The sequence below is a fragment of the Pongo abelii genome, chromosome 20, assembly GCF_028885655.2.
Source record: "Pongo abelii isolate AG06213 chromosome 20, NHGRI_mPonAbe1-v2.0_pri, whole genome shotgun sequence".
Taxonomy (NCBI): domain Eukaryota; kingdom Metazoa; phylum Chordata; class Mammalia; order Primates; family Hominidae; genus Pongo; species Pongo abelii.
In genome coordinates this window covers 10,881,775-10,894,556 of record NC_072005.2, presented here as the reverse complement: position 1 = coordinate 10,894,556, position 12,782 = coordinate 10,881,775, and the positions used below count along the sequence as shown (strand labels likewise).

Here is a 12,782-nt window from a genome sequence, read left to right as displayed (position 1 = left end):
ATGGCATCCCAGACTGGCTACCTGTTACCTGTGTACAAGGTGTACCTCCTGTGCCTCAGTTTCCTTATCTGCAAAATGGGAAAAATCACAGCACCAATTTTGGCACCAAGAGGGAGATGGGCTGCCTGACAATAAGACAGAGAAGAATGTGGAGCGGAGATGGGGCAGATGGTTCCTGACAGCTTTCAGCACCTGGATCTAGCCATACCTGAAGTCGGCCCTGTGAGCTGACTTCAGCTCAGTGAACCGACAAATCCCCTTTTGGGCTGGCTGAGAAGATGGAAAAAGGAAAGGTGAGTAAGTCCTGGCAGGGTGTAAGCCTGGCTTTTTCTGGGAAGGCCTCTGAGTCAACAGTACACACAAGAAGTCCATGTGAGAAAATGAAGCCCCTGGCAGTGAGATCCCATAGAAGGGCCTTACCTGGGAAGGAGACGTTCACGGGCTTGCTGAGGTCTGACAGCTGGGACTGGTTGAGCTCACCTAACACTCCATACTGGCAGTAGAAGGGTCCCCCTGGAGCCTCGCTGCTGCCGCCGCTCAGGTTAAATGTCACCCCGTGCTGGTCCATGGGGGCCTGCAGGAGCTGGACCACCTGCCTCCCTCGATACAGTGTGAAATTCGCCCCCGGGAAGTTCCCAGGGGCCATGCATGCGATGTGGATGGGGTCCTCTTGGCTGCTTGGGTACGGGGGCACCAGCCGGATGGATGGTGCTGGGATCGCCAAGGAGCCTGCGATGCAGAGGGTAAGGTGAGTGGGTGCGTGGTGAGAGTGGAGGCTGACCTGGCTATGTGGCCTCGGGCAAGTAGATCACCCTCCCTCAGCCTTGTGTTTTCTGTGAGTCAGGAGGCTAGTGACCCTATCCCACACTGCCTGGCACATAGTGACGGCTCCCTGTAGTTGAATTACTTTTCTTTTTCCTTTTTTTTTTTTTTTTTTGAGTCAGAGTCTCACTCTGCCACCCAGGATGGAATGTAGTGGTGTGATCTCGGCTCACTGCAGCCTCCACCTCCCGGGTTCAAGTGATTCTCCAGCCTCCCAAGTAGCTAGGATTATAGGCATGTGACACTATGCCTGGCCAATTTTTATATTTTTAGTAGAGATGGGGTTTCACTATATTGGCCAGATTGGTCTCGAACGCCTGGCCTCATGTGATTCCCCCCACCTCGGCCTCCCAAAGTGCTGGGATTATAGGCGTGAGCTACCATGCCTGGCCATCAGTTTTCAATAATAGCATTGGTTATTACATAGCAACACAACTATACTCTTATTATTTATTTTTTTAATCTATTTATTATTACTTTATTTATTTATTTAGAGGCAAAATCTTGCTTTGTCGCCCAGGCTGGAGTACAGTGGCCTCAGTCTCCTGAGTACCTGGGACTACGTGCCACCACGCCTGGCTAATTTTTATATTTTTAGTAGAGACGGGGTTTCACCATGTTGGCCAGGCTGGTGAACCTGGCTAACTAGGTTGCCCAGATCCTCACCTCAAGCGATCCTCCCACCTTGGCCTCCCACGAGCTGAGTCCTGAGTGATGAGGAAGGACCCATTTGGAGAGCTGGGGAAGGGCGTTCCAGCAGAGGGAACAGCATGGACAAAGGTCCAGGGGATGGAAGGGGAATGGGGGTGTTTAAGGAGGAGCAAACACCTGATGCAGTGGTTCACGCCTGTAATCCCAGCACTTTGGGAGGCCAAGGTGGGAGGACTGCTTGAGCCCAGGAATTTGAGACTAGCCTGGAGAACACAGTGAGACCCTGTCTCTATTTAAAAATAAAAATAAAAATTAAAAAAGGAGCAGAAAGGAGGCCATCATGGCAGGAGGGAGAGGGTGAATGAGGGGGTGGCAGGAAGGGGAGGGGGTGGGCGAGAGGGACGGCAGGAGAAGGAAGGGCAGACGACTTTTATCTCCTTTCCCAGGCTGGGGTGAAGAATATGGATTTTGGAGCATGGCTTCCTGCAGGATGAAGTCTCCTGGGGATCCATCTCTCTCCTGACTGCCCACAGGCTTCTGAGCAGAGTGTCTGGCCAGGTGAGGTCTACACAAACCCTCCCTCGTCCAGCCTCCAACCCCCACCCACCCCTGTCACACTGATATCCCCCTAGGTAGACCCTCCTGCTGCCCCAGCACTCAAGGAGCCTTCAGAGACGAAGTGGGGCTGAGTCATGGGGTGTGGGCACAGCTGACTCCAGAGGGGTGATATTTCTGATATTCGTAAACTTGGGGGTGATGAGGAGCCTAACAAGAAAAAAGCAACACTGCTGGAGAGTTTCCAAGGCTCAGGGGCAAACCCATCTGTCCAGGGCTCAGCCTCCTTGATGCCCTGAGAACGGCAGCCCCTGCACTGGTTTCTGCCCCTGGAGCGGCAAGGTGGACAGATGATGGGGGGAAAGGCGTGGGGGATCTGAGAGGGGGGCTTCAGACTCACCAGCTGCAAAAAGCAAGATGGTCCAGGGCATCTCTCCCCGCATTTGGCTGGGAAATCCGGCTGAGGCCAGAGGGGCCCAAGGCTCCCCGCCAACTCCTCCTGTGAGGCCAGATCGGGGAAAGGAGAACCAGGGCTGATTCTCAAGCTGAGAGTTTCCTCACTGGCAGGAAGTTGCACACACAGGCTTGGGCACTGAAAGGGACTCTCTCCTCTCCCCACCCCTTCCCCAAACACACATCAGACCCGCGCACCTCTCTGGTCGCAGTTCTGCAGATTAGAGGGGAAAAAAATGGATGAGATGGCTAGGTGGTTTTCACAATTTTTTCCTTTATTTATTTTTATTTTTTGAGACAGAGTCTTGCTCTGTTGCCCAGGCTGGAGTGCAGTGGAGCGATCTCGGCTCACTGCAGCCTCCGCCTCCCAGGTTTGAGTGACTCTCCTGCCTCAGCCTCCTGAGTAGCTGGGACTACAGGCAGGAGCCACCATGCACAGTTAATTTTTGTATTTTTAGTAGAGACAGGGTTTCACTATGTTGGACAGGATGGTCTCAATCTCTCGACCTCGTGATCTGCCCACCCCAGCCTCCCAAAGTGCTGGGATTTCAGGCATGAGCCACCGTGCCCAGCCTTTTGTCTCTCCTTCTAAGGGAACTCCTGGGAATGAGACAGGGTGACAGCAGTGGGATGTTTGGAAACCCACACCCAAGACACAAACCATAGCCTAACCAGCACCAACATTTAAACAAATATCAGCAGGAGTGGGAGGACATGGTGGTTAGGGCTGGGCCTCTGTGACCTCAGGCATGGCTTATCTCCTTTGAGGCTTCAGTATACTGCTCTGCAGAATGGGGCTAAGAGTAGTAGACATTAGGCCAGACGCGGTGGCTCACACCTGTAATCCCAGCACTTTGGGAAGCCAAGGTGGGCAGATCACCTGAGGTCAGGAGTTCAAGACCAGGCCAATATGGTGAAACCCCGTCTCTACTATATACAAAAAATTAGCCGGGCGTGGTGGCACATGCCTGTAATCCCAGCTACTCGGTAGGCTGAGGCAGGAGAATCGCTTGAACCCGGGAGGTGGAGGTTGTGGTGAGCTGAGATCGCGCCATTGCACTCCAGCCTGGGCAACAAGAGTGAAACTCCATCTCAAATAAATAAATAAACAAATAAAAAAGAGTAGTGGACATTAGATTCAAAGAACTTGTAGTAGGAAATGCAATGCCTAGTGGGTAGTGCGTGCTCACAACGTAAAGTTACAGGGAGGAAAAAGACTCAGAAGTTTGATCAGCCATGTGAAAGGGAATACCAGTTCCAGATCAATTCTGGATATAGTTTGTGATACAGTTCACAGGATAAACTGCCTCCTGTTTACAGCCCAGAAACTTCCAAGTTTCTCTTACTACTGGGTTTGCATTTATCTTTTTAAACATTTCTGTTCAAGCCAATCAGGTTTGCTTGGGGGTTTGGACCCAAGAAGGATGTGGCGTGTGGTCATCAAACACCAAAATGCGTCATTAGAGTGAACTTTTTTCTTTGGACACAGAAAGTTCAGTCCAACCTCAGGGCCTTTGCACACACTATTTCCCTGGCCTGGAACACAATTCTGTCAACCTGGTCAAATCCTGCTTCTGCTTCAGGTCTCAGTTTAAATAGCACTTCTGGGAAAACTTTCCAGGCCCCTCTGGACTTAGAACAATCCCCTAGCTAAATTTTCGCACAGTGCCCTGTAATATTCCTTTATTGCAACTGGCATGCTTGTATCTTCAAGGAATTTGCTCACTTCATCAAAGTTGTCAAATGTATTGGTGTAAAGTTGTTCATATCCCCTTACTATCCTTTTAATGTCTGTAGGGTCTGTAGTGATGTTCCTTCTTTCATTCCTTACACAAAAATTAGTGAAGTCTCCTTGTCTCTTACTGGTCTTCCTAGGAGCTAATCATTGTTATTGATCTTTTCAAAGTGCCACAGTTTGGATTTGTTGTTTTATTTTCTATTTTATTGCCTTTTGACTTGACTTTATTCTTTTCTTTTTTCTGGTCACCTTATGTTCAATTGGCTCTTCTTTTCCTAGCTCATGTTTTGTTTTTAAATTTAAACTTCACCAGCAGAAATTTGTATTAATAGCTTCTTAAGATGGATGCTTATATAAACTCTTTTTATTAAAAAAAATTTTTTTTAAATTAGCCAGATGTGGTGGTGGGCGCCGAGTAGTCCCAGCTACTCGGGAGGCTGAGGCAGGAGAATGGTGTGAACCTGGGAAGCGGAGCTTGCAGTGAGCCGAGATCACGCCACTGCACTCCAGCCTGGGCGACAGAGCGAGACTCCGTCTCAAAAAAAAAAACACTTTTTTTTGAGACAGGGTCTTGCTCTATTGCCCAGGCTACAGTGAAGCAGCATGATCATGACTCACTGCAGCTTCACCCTGCTGGGCTCAAGAGATTATCCCATCTCAGCCTCCTGAGTAGCTGGGACTACAAGTGTCCACCACCACACCTGGCTAATTTGGAAAAAAAAAAAAAAAATTGTAGAGACAGGGTCCCATTATGTTACCCAGCCTGATCTTGGACTTCTGGGCTCCAGCAATCCTCCTGACTCAGCCTCCCAAAGAGCTGGGATTACAGACAGCTCATTAACTTTAAACCTTTATCTTTTTATTTTTTTTGACAGAGTTTTGCTCTGTCGCCCAGGCTGGAGTGCAGTGGCGTGATCTCGGCTCACTGCAAGCTCTGCCTCCCAAGTTCACGCCATTCTCCTGCCTCAGACTCCTGAGTAGCTGGGACTACAGGCGCCTGTCACCACGCAGGGCTAATTTTTTGTATTTTTAGTAGAGACGGGGTTTCACTGTGTTAGCCAGGATGGTCTTGATCTCCTGACCTCATGATCTGCCCGCCTCGGCCTCCCAAAGTGCTGGGATTACAGGCGTGAGCCATCACCCCCGGCCCACCTTTATCTTCTAATATAAGCATTTAAAGGCACACCTTTCCCTCCAAGAATTGTTTTAACTGCATGCCACACATTTTCATATATTGAGCGTCATTAAGTTAAAAATATTTGCTTATTTCGATTGTGCTTTTTTTTCTATGATCCAGAGAATATGTGTGTTGCTTAATGCCCAAGTATTTGGGCTTTTTGGGGGGCAGCTTACTGTTAATGATTTTTAACTCCTTTGTGGTCAGGGAATATACCCCATATAATTTCAATGCTTTGAAATGTATTGACTTTTTAGAATGGTGCAGGGTATCTTGATCCACATTGTACGTACGCTAGAAATTCAAGTAGCGTAGTTGTTTGGTATAATATTCTCTAAATATTAATACAATTTGGTCAAGGTAGTTCACAGAATATTCTTGAATTTATTGAATTCATCCTCATGCTTTTTTTTTTTTTTTTTTGTGGAGACAAGGTCTTGCTTTCTTGCCCAGGCTGCTGGAGTGCAGTGGTACGATCATGGCTCACTGCAGCCTCCATCTCTCAGGCTCAAGTGATCCTCCCACCTCAGCCTTCCAAGTAGCTGGGACCACAGGCATGCACTGCAGCTGGCTAATTAAATTTTTTTTTTTTTTTTTTTTGTAGAGACAGGGTCTCACTACATTGCCTAGCTGGTCTTGAACTCCTGGGCTCAAGTAAACCTCCCACCTTGGGCTCCCAAAGTGCTGGGATTACAGGCGTGAGCCACCACCACGCCCAGCCTCCTTCATGTTTTTTTTTTTTTTGAGACGGAATCTAGCTCTGTCGCCCAGGCTGGAGTGCAGTGGTGCAATCTCGGCTCACTGCAAGCTCCACCTCCCGGGTTCATGCCATTCTCCTGCCTGTCTCCCGAGTAGCTGGGACTACAGGCAACCGCCACCATGCCCAGCTAATTTTTTGTATTTTTTAGTAGAGATGGGATTTCACTGTGTTAGCCAGGATGGTCTTGATCTCCTGACCTTGTGATCTGCCCACCTCAGCCTCTCAAAGTGCTGGGATTACAGGCGTGAGCCACTGCGCTCGGCCTTTCTTTTTTTTTTAAAACAGAGACAGGGTCTTGCTATGTTGCCCAGGCTGGTCATGAACTCCTGAGCTCAAGCAATCCTCCTACCTTGGCCTCCCAAAGTGCTGGGATTACAGGCGTGAGCCACCACGCCTGGCCTTTTTAATTTTTTTTCTTTTTTTTTTGAGACGGAGTCTCGCTGTCACCCAGGCTGGAGTGAAGTGGTGCGATCTCGTCTCACTGCAAACTCCGCCTCCTGGGTTCAAGCGATTCTCCTGCCTCAGCTTCCTGAGTAGCGGGGATTACACGTGTGCCACCATGCCTGGCTAACTTTTGTATTTTTAGTAGAGACAGGGTTTCACCATGTTGGTCAGGCTGGTCTTGAACTCCTGACCTCGTGATCCGCCCACCTCAGCCTCCCAAAGTGCTGGGATTACAGGCGTGAGCCACCGTGTCCAGCCTTTTTTTTTTTTTTTTTTTAGACAGGGTCTCACTTTGTCGCCCAGGCTGGAGTGCAGTGGCACAATCTCGGCTGCACGGCAACTTCCATCTTCCGGGTTTAAGTGATTCTCCTGCCTCAGCCTCCTGAGTAGCTGGGATTACAGGCATGCGCCACTACGGCTGGCTAATTTTTGGATTTTTAGTAGAGACAGGATTTCACCATGTTGGCCAATCTGGTTTTGAACTCCTGACCTCAAATGATCCACCCACCTCCCGAAGTGCTGGGATTACAGGCATGAGCCGCCATGCCCAGCCTTCATGATATTTTAACACAGCTTTCCTCCTCCTCTGGGAGCACAAGGATGGGGTCTGTGTTGTTACCTGCAGTGTCCCGTGTCTCCCACCATGCTTGGCACATCATAAATATTTCTCAATCATCTGACCTGACAGCGAAAAAAGACATCCATTCAAGCCACTTCTGTGGCTGTATACTGGGTGTACAGGAGATGGAGTTAAGAGAGATTCCTGGCTTATTTTTTCCACCAGCTGAGTACTGAGCATCATCATGTTCCCAGAATTGTGCCAGAGACATTAGGATAAATGAAAATGGCTCCTGTCCTCAAGGAGCTCAGCATTGAAGAAGAGTCAGACAAGAAGACAAGGAGAGTCCACTGGTGAAGTGCAGTAACAGAGGCAGTGGCCGAGGGGGCTCAACCCAGCTACAGCAGGGTCAGGGAAAGCTTTTGATTGATATTGATAGCGGCAAAAGGCAGACAAATGCCTAGGCAGATAGGGGCAGGTCCCTGGTGAAACCCCACCTCCAAGCCAAAGACAGTTTAAAGCCTGAAAGCGAAGCTACAAGTCAAATCCAAGGACTGGACAGAGAATCTGTCTTCTATTTGGCGTGCTTTCCTCAGACTGATCCCCACCCTTCACCTAATTTGCATATACCTACCCTTTTCTAATTGGTTTTCTATACTGTTGGACCCACCTTTGAGTGGTGTCTTCGCTTTAACCTTTTTTGCACACTCACAATCCAATCAGCACACATTCCTCATTCTGAGTCCATAAAAAGCCCCAGACCCAGCCACACTGAAAGATAAACCACACACCCACATCTCCTCTTTGCTGAGAGCTGTTCTGTCGCTCAAAAAAATTCTCCTCCCATCCTCACCTTTCAATTGTCAGCATTTCCTCATTCTTCTTGGATGCAGGACAAGAGCTTGAGAACTGCCGAATGCAGGTACAAGCTATAACACAGGTGGGCTGAGTGGGCAGGGTGCCTCCAGTGTCATGCCCCTGCGGGTGGTAGGGGGCACTGCCGGCTGTAGATGTCCCCGGCTGGCAAAGTGGCTATGAAAAATCCTGAGTCAATATGGTGAAGGAATCTACAACCTGGAATTCTGGTTGTTTTTTTTTTTTTTTTTGAGACAGGGTCTCTCTCTGTTGCACAGGTTGGAGTGCAGTAGTGCAGTCATGGTGGCTCACTGCAGCCTCAAACTCCTGGGCTCAAGCGATCCTCCTGAGTCAGGTTCCTGTGTTGCTGGGACTACAGGCGTGTGCCACCATGTCCAGCTACTTTTTTTTTCCATTAAAAATTATTTTAGCCAGGCGCGGTGGCTCACGCCTGTAATCCCAGCACTTTGGGAGGCCAAGGCCGACGGATCACGAGGTCAGGAGATCAAGACCATCCTGACTAACACGGTGAAAACCCATCTCTACTAAAAATACAAAAAATTAGCCAGGCATGGTGGGGGACACCTGTAGTCCCAGCTACTCAGGAGGCTGAGGCAGGAGAATGGCATGAACCCGGGAGGCGGAGCTTGCAGTGAGCCAAGGTTGCACCATTGCACTCCAGCCTGGGTGACAGAGTGAGACTCCGTCTCGAAAAAAAAAAAAGTATTTTATTCAAATTATGTTTTCCAAAAGAGAGGGTTCTGTGCTAGTCGTCATTGAAAGTTTTCATACCCTTTCAGAACCACATTTGCCGGAATGAACATTTCAGATGGGCTTGGTACCATCTGGGCCTGAGTGAATGAGTCAACTGAGGATACAGCAGCATTACCTACGGGAGTCTGCTGAGCCATACTGTCCAATAATTCCACTGAAATTCCAATCTGAGCAACAGATGGAGTTCGGACAATATTCATGGCTCCAAAAGGATTGTTGGCTTCCTTCTCCAGATTTAAGACCTGAAATTTTGAAGACGGCACTTGGCTTCCCATTCGTGACAAATCCTAGGAGTTGCCACACTGGCATTCCATTTGAATCAGGATAAGAAAAGTAGACAGATCCTCCTTCCCTCAGGAAATGGGATTGTTCCCATGCCCAGCTAATTTTTAAAAAAATGTTTTTGTAGAGATGGGATCTCACTATGCTGCCCAGGCTAGTCGGGAACTCCTGGGCTCAAGAGATCCTCCCAACTTGGCCGCCCAAAGTGCTGGGATTACAGACGGGAGCCACTCCACCTGGCTTTGACAGTGTCTGTTTTATTCAGTCAGAGGCTCAGTAAATATTTGGTGAATAATTAGGGAGGAGAGTTTTTGGATTTGTTTACTCAAGGGACATGAATCGCCCATTCAGACACCAGAGGCCAGTGAGAATGGTGGAGCGGGGAGCTCCAGGCACCCGTCCTTGCATAGAAACACTGAAAAAACATACAAAAATTAGCCAGGCATGGTGATGGGCACTTGTAATCCCAGCTACTCGGGAGGCTGAGGCAGAAAATTGCTTGAACCCAGGAAGCAGAGGTTGCAGTGAGCCGAGATTGTGCCACTGCACTCCAGCCTGGACAACAGAGAGAGACTGTCTTTGGGGGGAAAAAAAAAAAAAAAAAAAGCTGTCAGAATCAACTTTATCTGAGCTCTAGTGTTAAGTAAAAATTACTGGAGGCCACTATTTCAGACTAAGTTTCTGCACTGAGCCCCAACAGAGAAGACTAAAAATCAAAAAGAAGTCACTTATGCTAAAGTTCTACATCACCAAACTGAAACTGAGCTGTTTTCTGACCTTCCTCGTGACCGTTGCCTGATTCTAGAGTCTATGATCACAAATAAGGCCAATTGAGATCTTTAACTGAATTAGTTGTAATTCAGCTGTAATTTTGTCCTTTGACACTGGAAAATCAAGTTTTTTTTAATTTTTGTTTTTGTTTTGAGACGGAATCTTGCTCTGTCACCCAGGCCGGAGTGCAATGGCACTATCTCGGCTCACTTCAACCTCCACCTCTCGGGTTCAGGCGATTCTCCTGTCTCAGCCTCCCAAGTAGCTGGGATTACAGGCGTGCGCCACCACACCCGACTAATTTTTGTATTTTTAGTAGAGACGGGGTTTCATCATGTTGGCCAGGCAGGTCTTGAACTCCTGACCTGAGGTTATCTGGCTTCCTCGGCCTCCCAAAATGCTGGGATTATAGGCATGAGCCCCTGCGTGCGGCCAGAAAATCAAAGTTTGTGCCAACCAAGTGAACACTGAATTGAGAAAAAGGTACCCTGAATATGGCAGGAAAGCTCCGTGGTGTTTTCACCCGCCCTGGACCCATGTCCTTCGCCAGCACTAGGGAAGTCTTGAAGAAAGCAGCCTATGTTTCCAGTCCTGGTTCCTGCGGAACCAGTGGGGAGCAAAGCAGCCCCCATTGCAAAGAAGTCATGTGTGACATGACATTTCTGTCAGTGATGGGTCACATATACAATGTTGTTCTCATGAGTGACATTACCATATTTTTACTGTATCATTGTATGTTCAGATACACAAATACATTGTTACACTTACCTACAAATTTAGTACAGGAACATGCTATAGGGGTTTGAATCATAGAAACAACAGGCCATGCCTTATAGCCTAGGAAATATATATATATATATATATATATATATACGTATATATATATATATATATACGTATATATATATATATACACGTATATATATATATATATACACGTATATATATATATATATATATATACACGTATATATATATATATATATATATATACGTATATATATATACTTTTTTTTTTTTTTAAGAGACAGGGTCTCACTCTGTCACCCAGGCTGGAGTGCTGTGGTGTGATCATAGCTCACTGCAGCCAGGACCTCCTGGGCTCAGGCGATCCTCCCACCTCAGCCTCCCGAGTAATTGGGACTACAGGCACACACCACCATGCCCGGCTAATTTTTATAGTTTCTGTAGTCTTGTGGTTTTGTCATGTCGCCCAGGCTGTTCTCAACTCCTGGACGGAAGCAATCTGCCCGCCTCAGCCTCCCAAAGTGGTGGGATTGCAAGCGTGAGCCACCAAGCCCAGCCACCGTTTTTGTTGTTGTTGTTTTCTTCTTTTTCTGAGATGGACTTTCACTCTTGTTGCTCAGGCTGGAGTACAATGGCTGAGATCACGCCCTCCGCCTCTCAGGTTCAAGCGATTCTCCTGCCTCAGCCTTCCCGAGTAGCTGGGATTACAGGCATGCGCCACCACGTCCGGCTAATTTTGTATTTTTAGTAGAGACGGGGTTTCTCCATGTTGGTCAGGCTGGTCTTGAACTCCCGACCTCAGGTGATCTGCCTGCCTCAGCCTCCCAAAGTGCTGGGATTACAAGCATGAGCCACCGTGCCCGGCTTTTTTTTTCCTATTTTTAAAAGTATCCCCATTGTTAAGCCAGGCATGACTATATTGTGTTGGTCTGTTCTAATATGTCTAGAAGCTACAGAAGGATTGACTCAAGGTGTTTGTCTTCAACTCAGAATGCGTTCCTTGTAAACAGTGCAGGGGGAAGGAAGAACCCATACCCGTCTGGAGCAAAAGATTGCGATGGAAGAAAACCACAGATGCACCAAAGCCTGGGGTAGAAAGCTGCCGAGAATGTTTCTTTGGCCAATGAGAGCCTTCTAAAGTATCCATATATACTGAATAATTTATTTATTTAATAATTTTGAGACGGAGTCTCACTCTGTTGCCCAAGCTGGAGTGCAGTGGCACGATCTCAGCTCACTCCAACCTTCACCTCCTGGGTTCAAGCGATTCTCCTGCCTCCTGAGTAGCTGGGACTACAGGCATGGGCCACCACGCCCAGCTAATTTTTGTATTTTTAGTAGAGACGGGGTTTCACCATATTTGCCAGGCTGGTCTCGAACTCCTGACCTCAGGTGATCTGCCCGCCTCAGCCTCCCAAAGTACTGGGATTACAGGCATTACCCACCGTGCCTGGCCTATACCAAAGAATTTAGAAAGCGATGTGCGTGTCCCTCAAAGTCCCTAAACTGTCACCTCTGGCTGATCTCTAGGCTTAGCATTAGCAGGAAGTAAAGGCTGAGGTGGAGTTGTTAGCATCCTGCTTAAGCCCTGGAGTATCCCCTCATAGATCTGCAGACATTGGGAGAGGGCAAATTTAGTTTAATTAATTAATTAATTAATTTTTTGAGACAGAGTCTTGGTCTGTTGCCCAGGCTGCAGTGCAATGGCGCAATCTCGGCTCACTGCAACCTCCGCCTCGTGGGTTCAAGCAATTCTCCTGCCTTAGCCTCCCGAGTAGCTGGGACTACAGGCATGCGCCACCATGCCCAGCTAATTTTTGTATTTTTTTGTTTTGTTTTGTTTTTGTTTTGAGACGGAGTCTCGCTCTGTAGCCCAGGCTGGAGTGCACTGGTGTGATCTCGGCTCACTGCAAGCTCCACCTCCTGGGTTCACGCCATTCTCCTGCCTCAACCTCCCGAGTAGCTGGGACTACAGGCGCCCGCCACCACGCCCAGCTAATTTTTTATTTTTATTTTTAGTAGTCATGGGGTTTCACCGTGTTAGCCAGGATGGTCTCGATCTCCTGACCTCGTGATCCGCCCGCCTCAGCCTCCCAAAGTGCTGGGATTACAGGCGTGAGCCACCGTGCCCAGCCGCGAGAGGGTATTTTTTTGTGTGTGTTTATGAGACAGGGTCTCACTGTCATCCAGGCTG

General features: G+C 48.2%; 1 protein-coding gene and 1 pseudogene across 1 annotated transcript in view; both read right to left on the bottom strand.

Annotated features, from left to right (window-relative positions):
- Positions 1-12,782, bottom strand: part of C20H19orf38 (chromosome 20 C19orf38 homolog) — a 36,121-nt gene that overhangs the window by 18,210 nt on the left and 5,129 nt on the right. Inside the window, exons 2-3 of the mRNA XM_024237592.3 lie at positions 2,429-2,527; positions 421-729 (exon numbers count right to left, since the gene is read on the bottom strand). Of these exons, the coding sequence (XP_024093360.2) occupies positions 421-729; positions 2,429-2,471 (352 nt within the window). The 5' untranslated portion in view covers positions 2,472-2,527. The remainder of the gene's footprint in view (positions 1-420; positions 730-2,428; positions 2,528-12,782) is intronic.
- On the bottom strand, positions 8,752-10,621 carry LOC112130141 (protein Hikeshi-like; annotated as a pseudogene).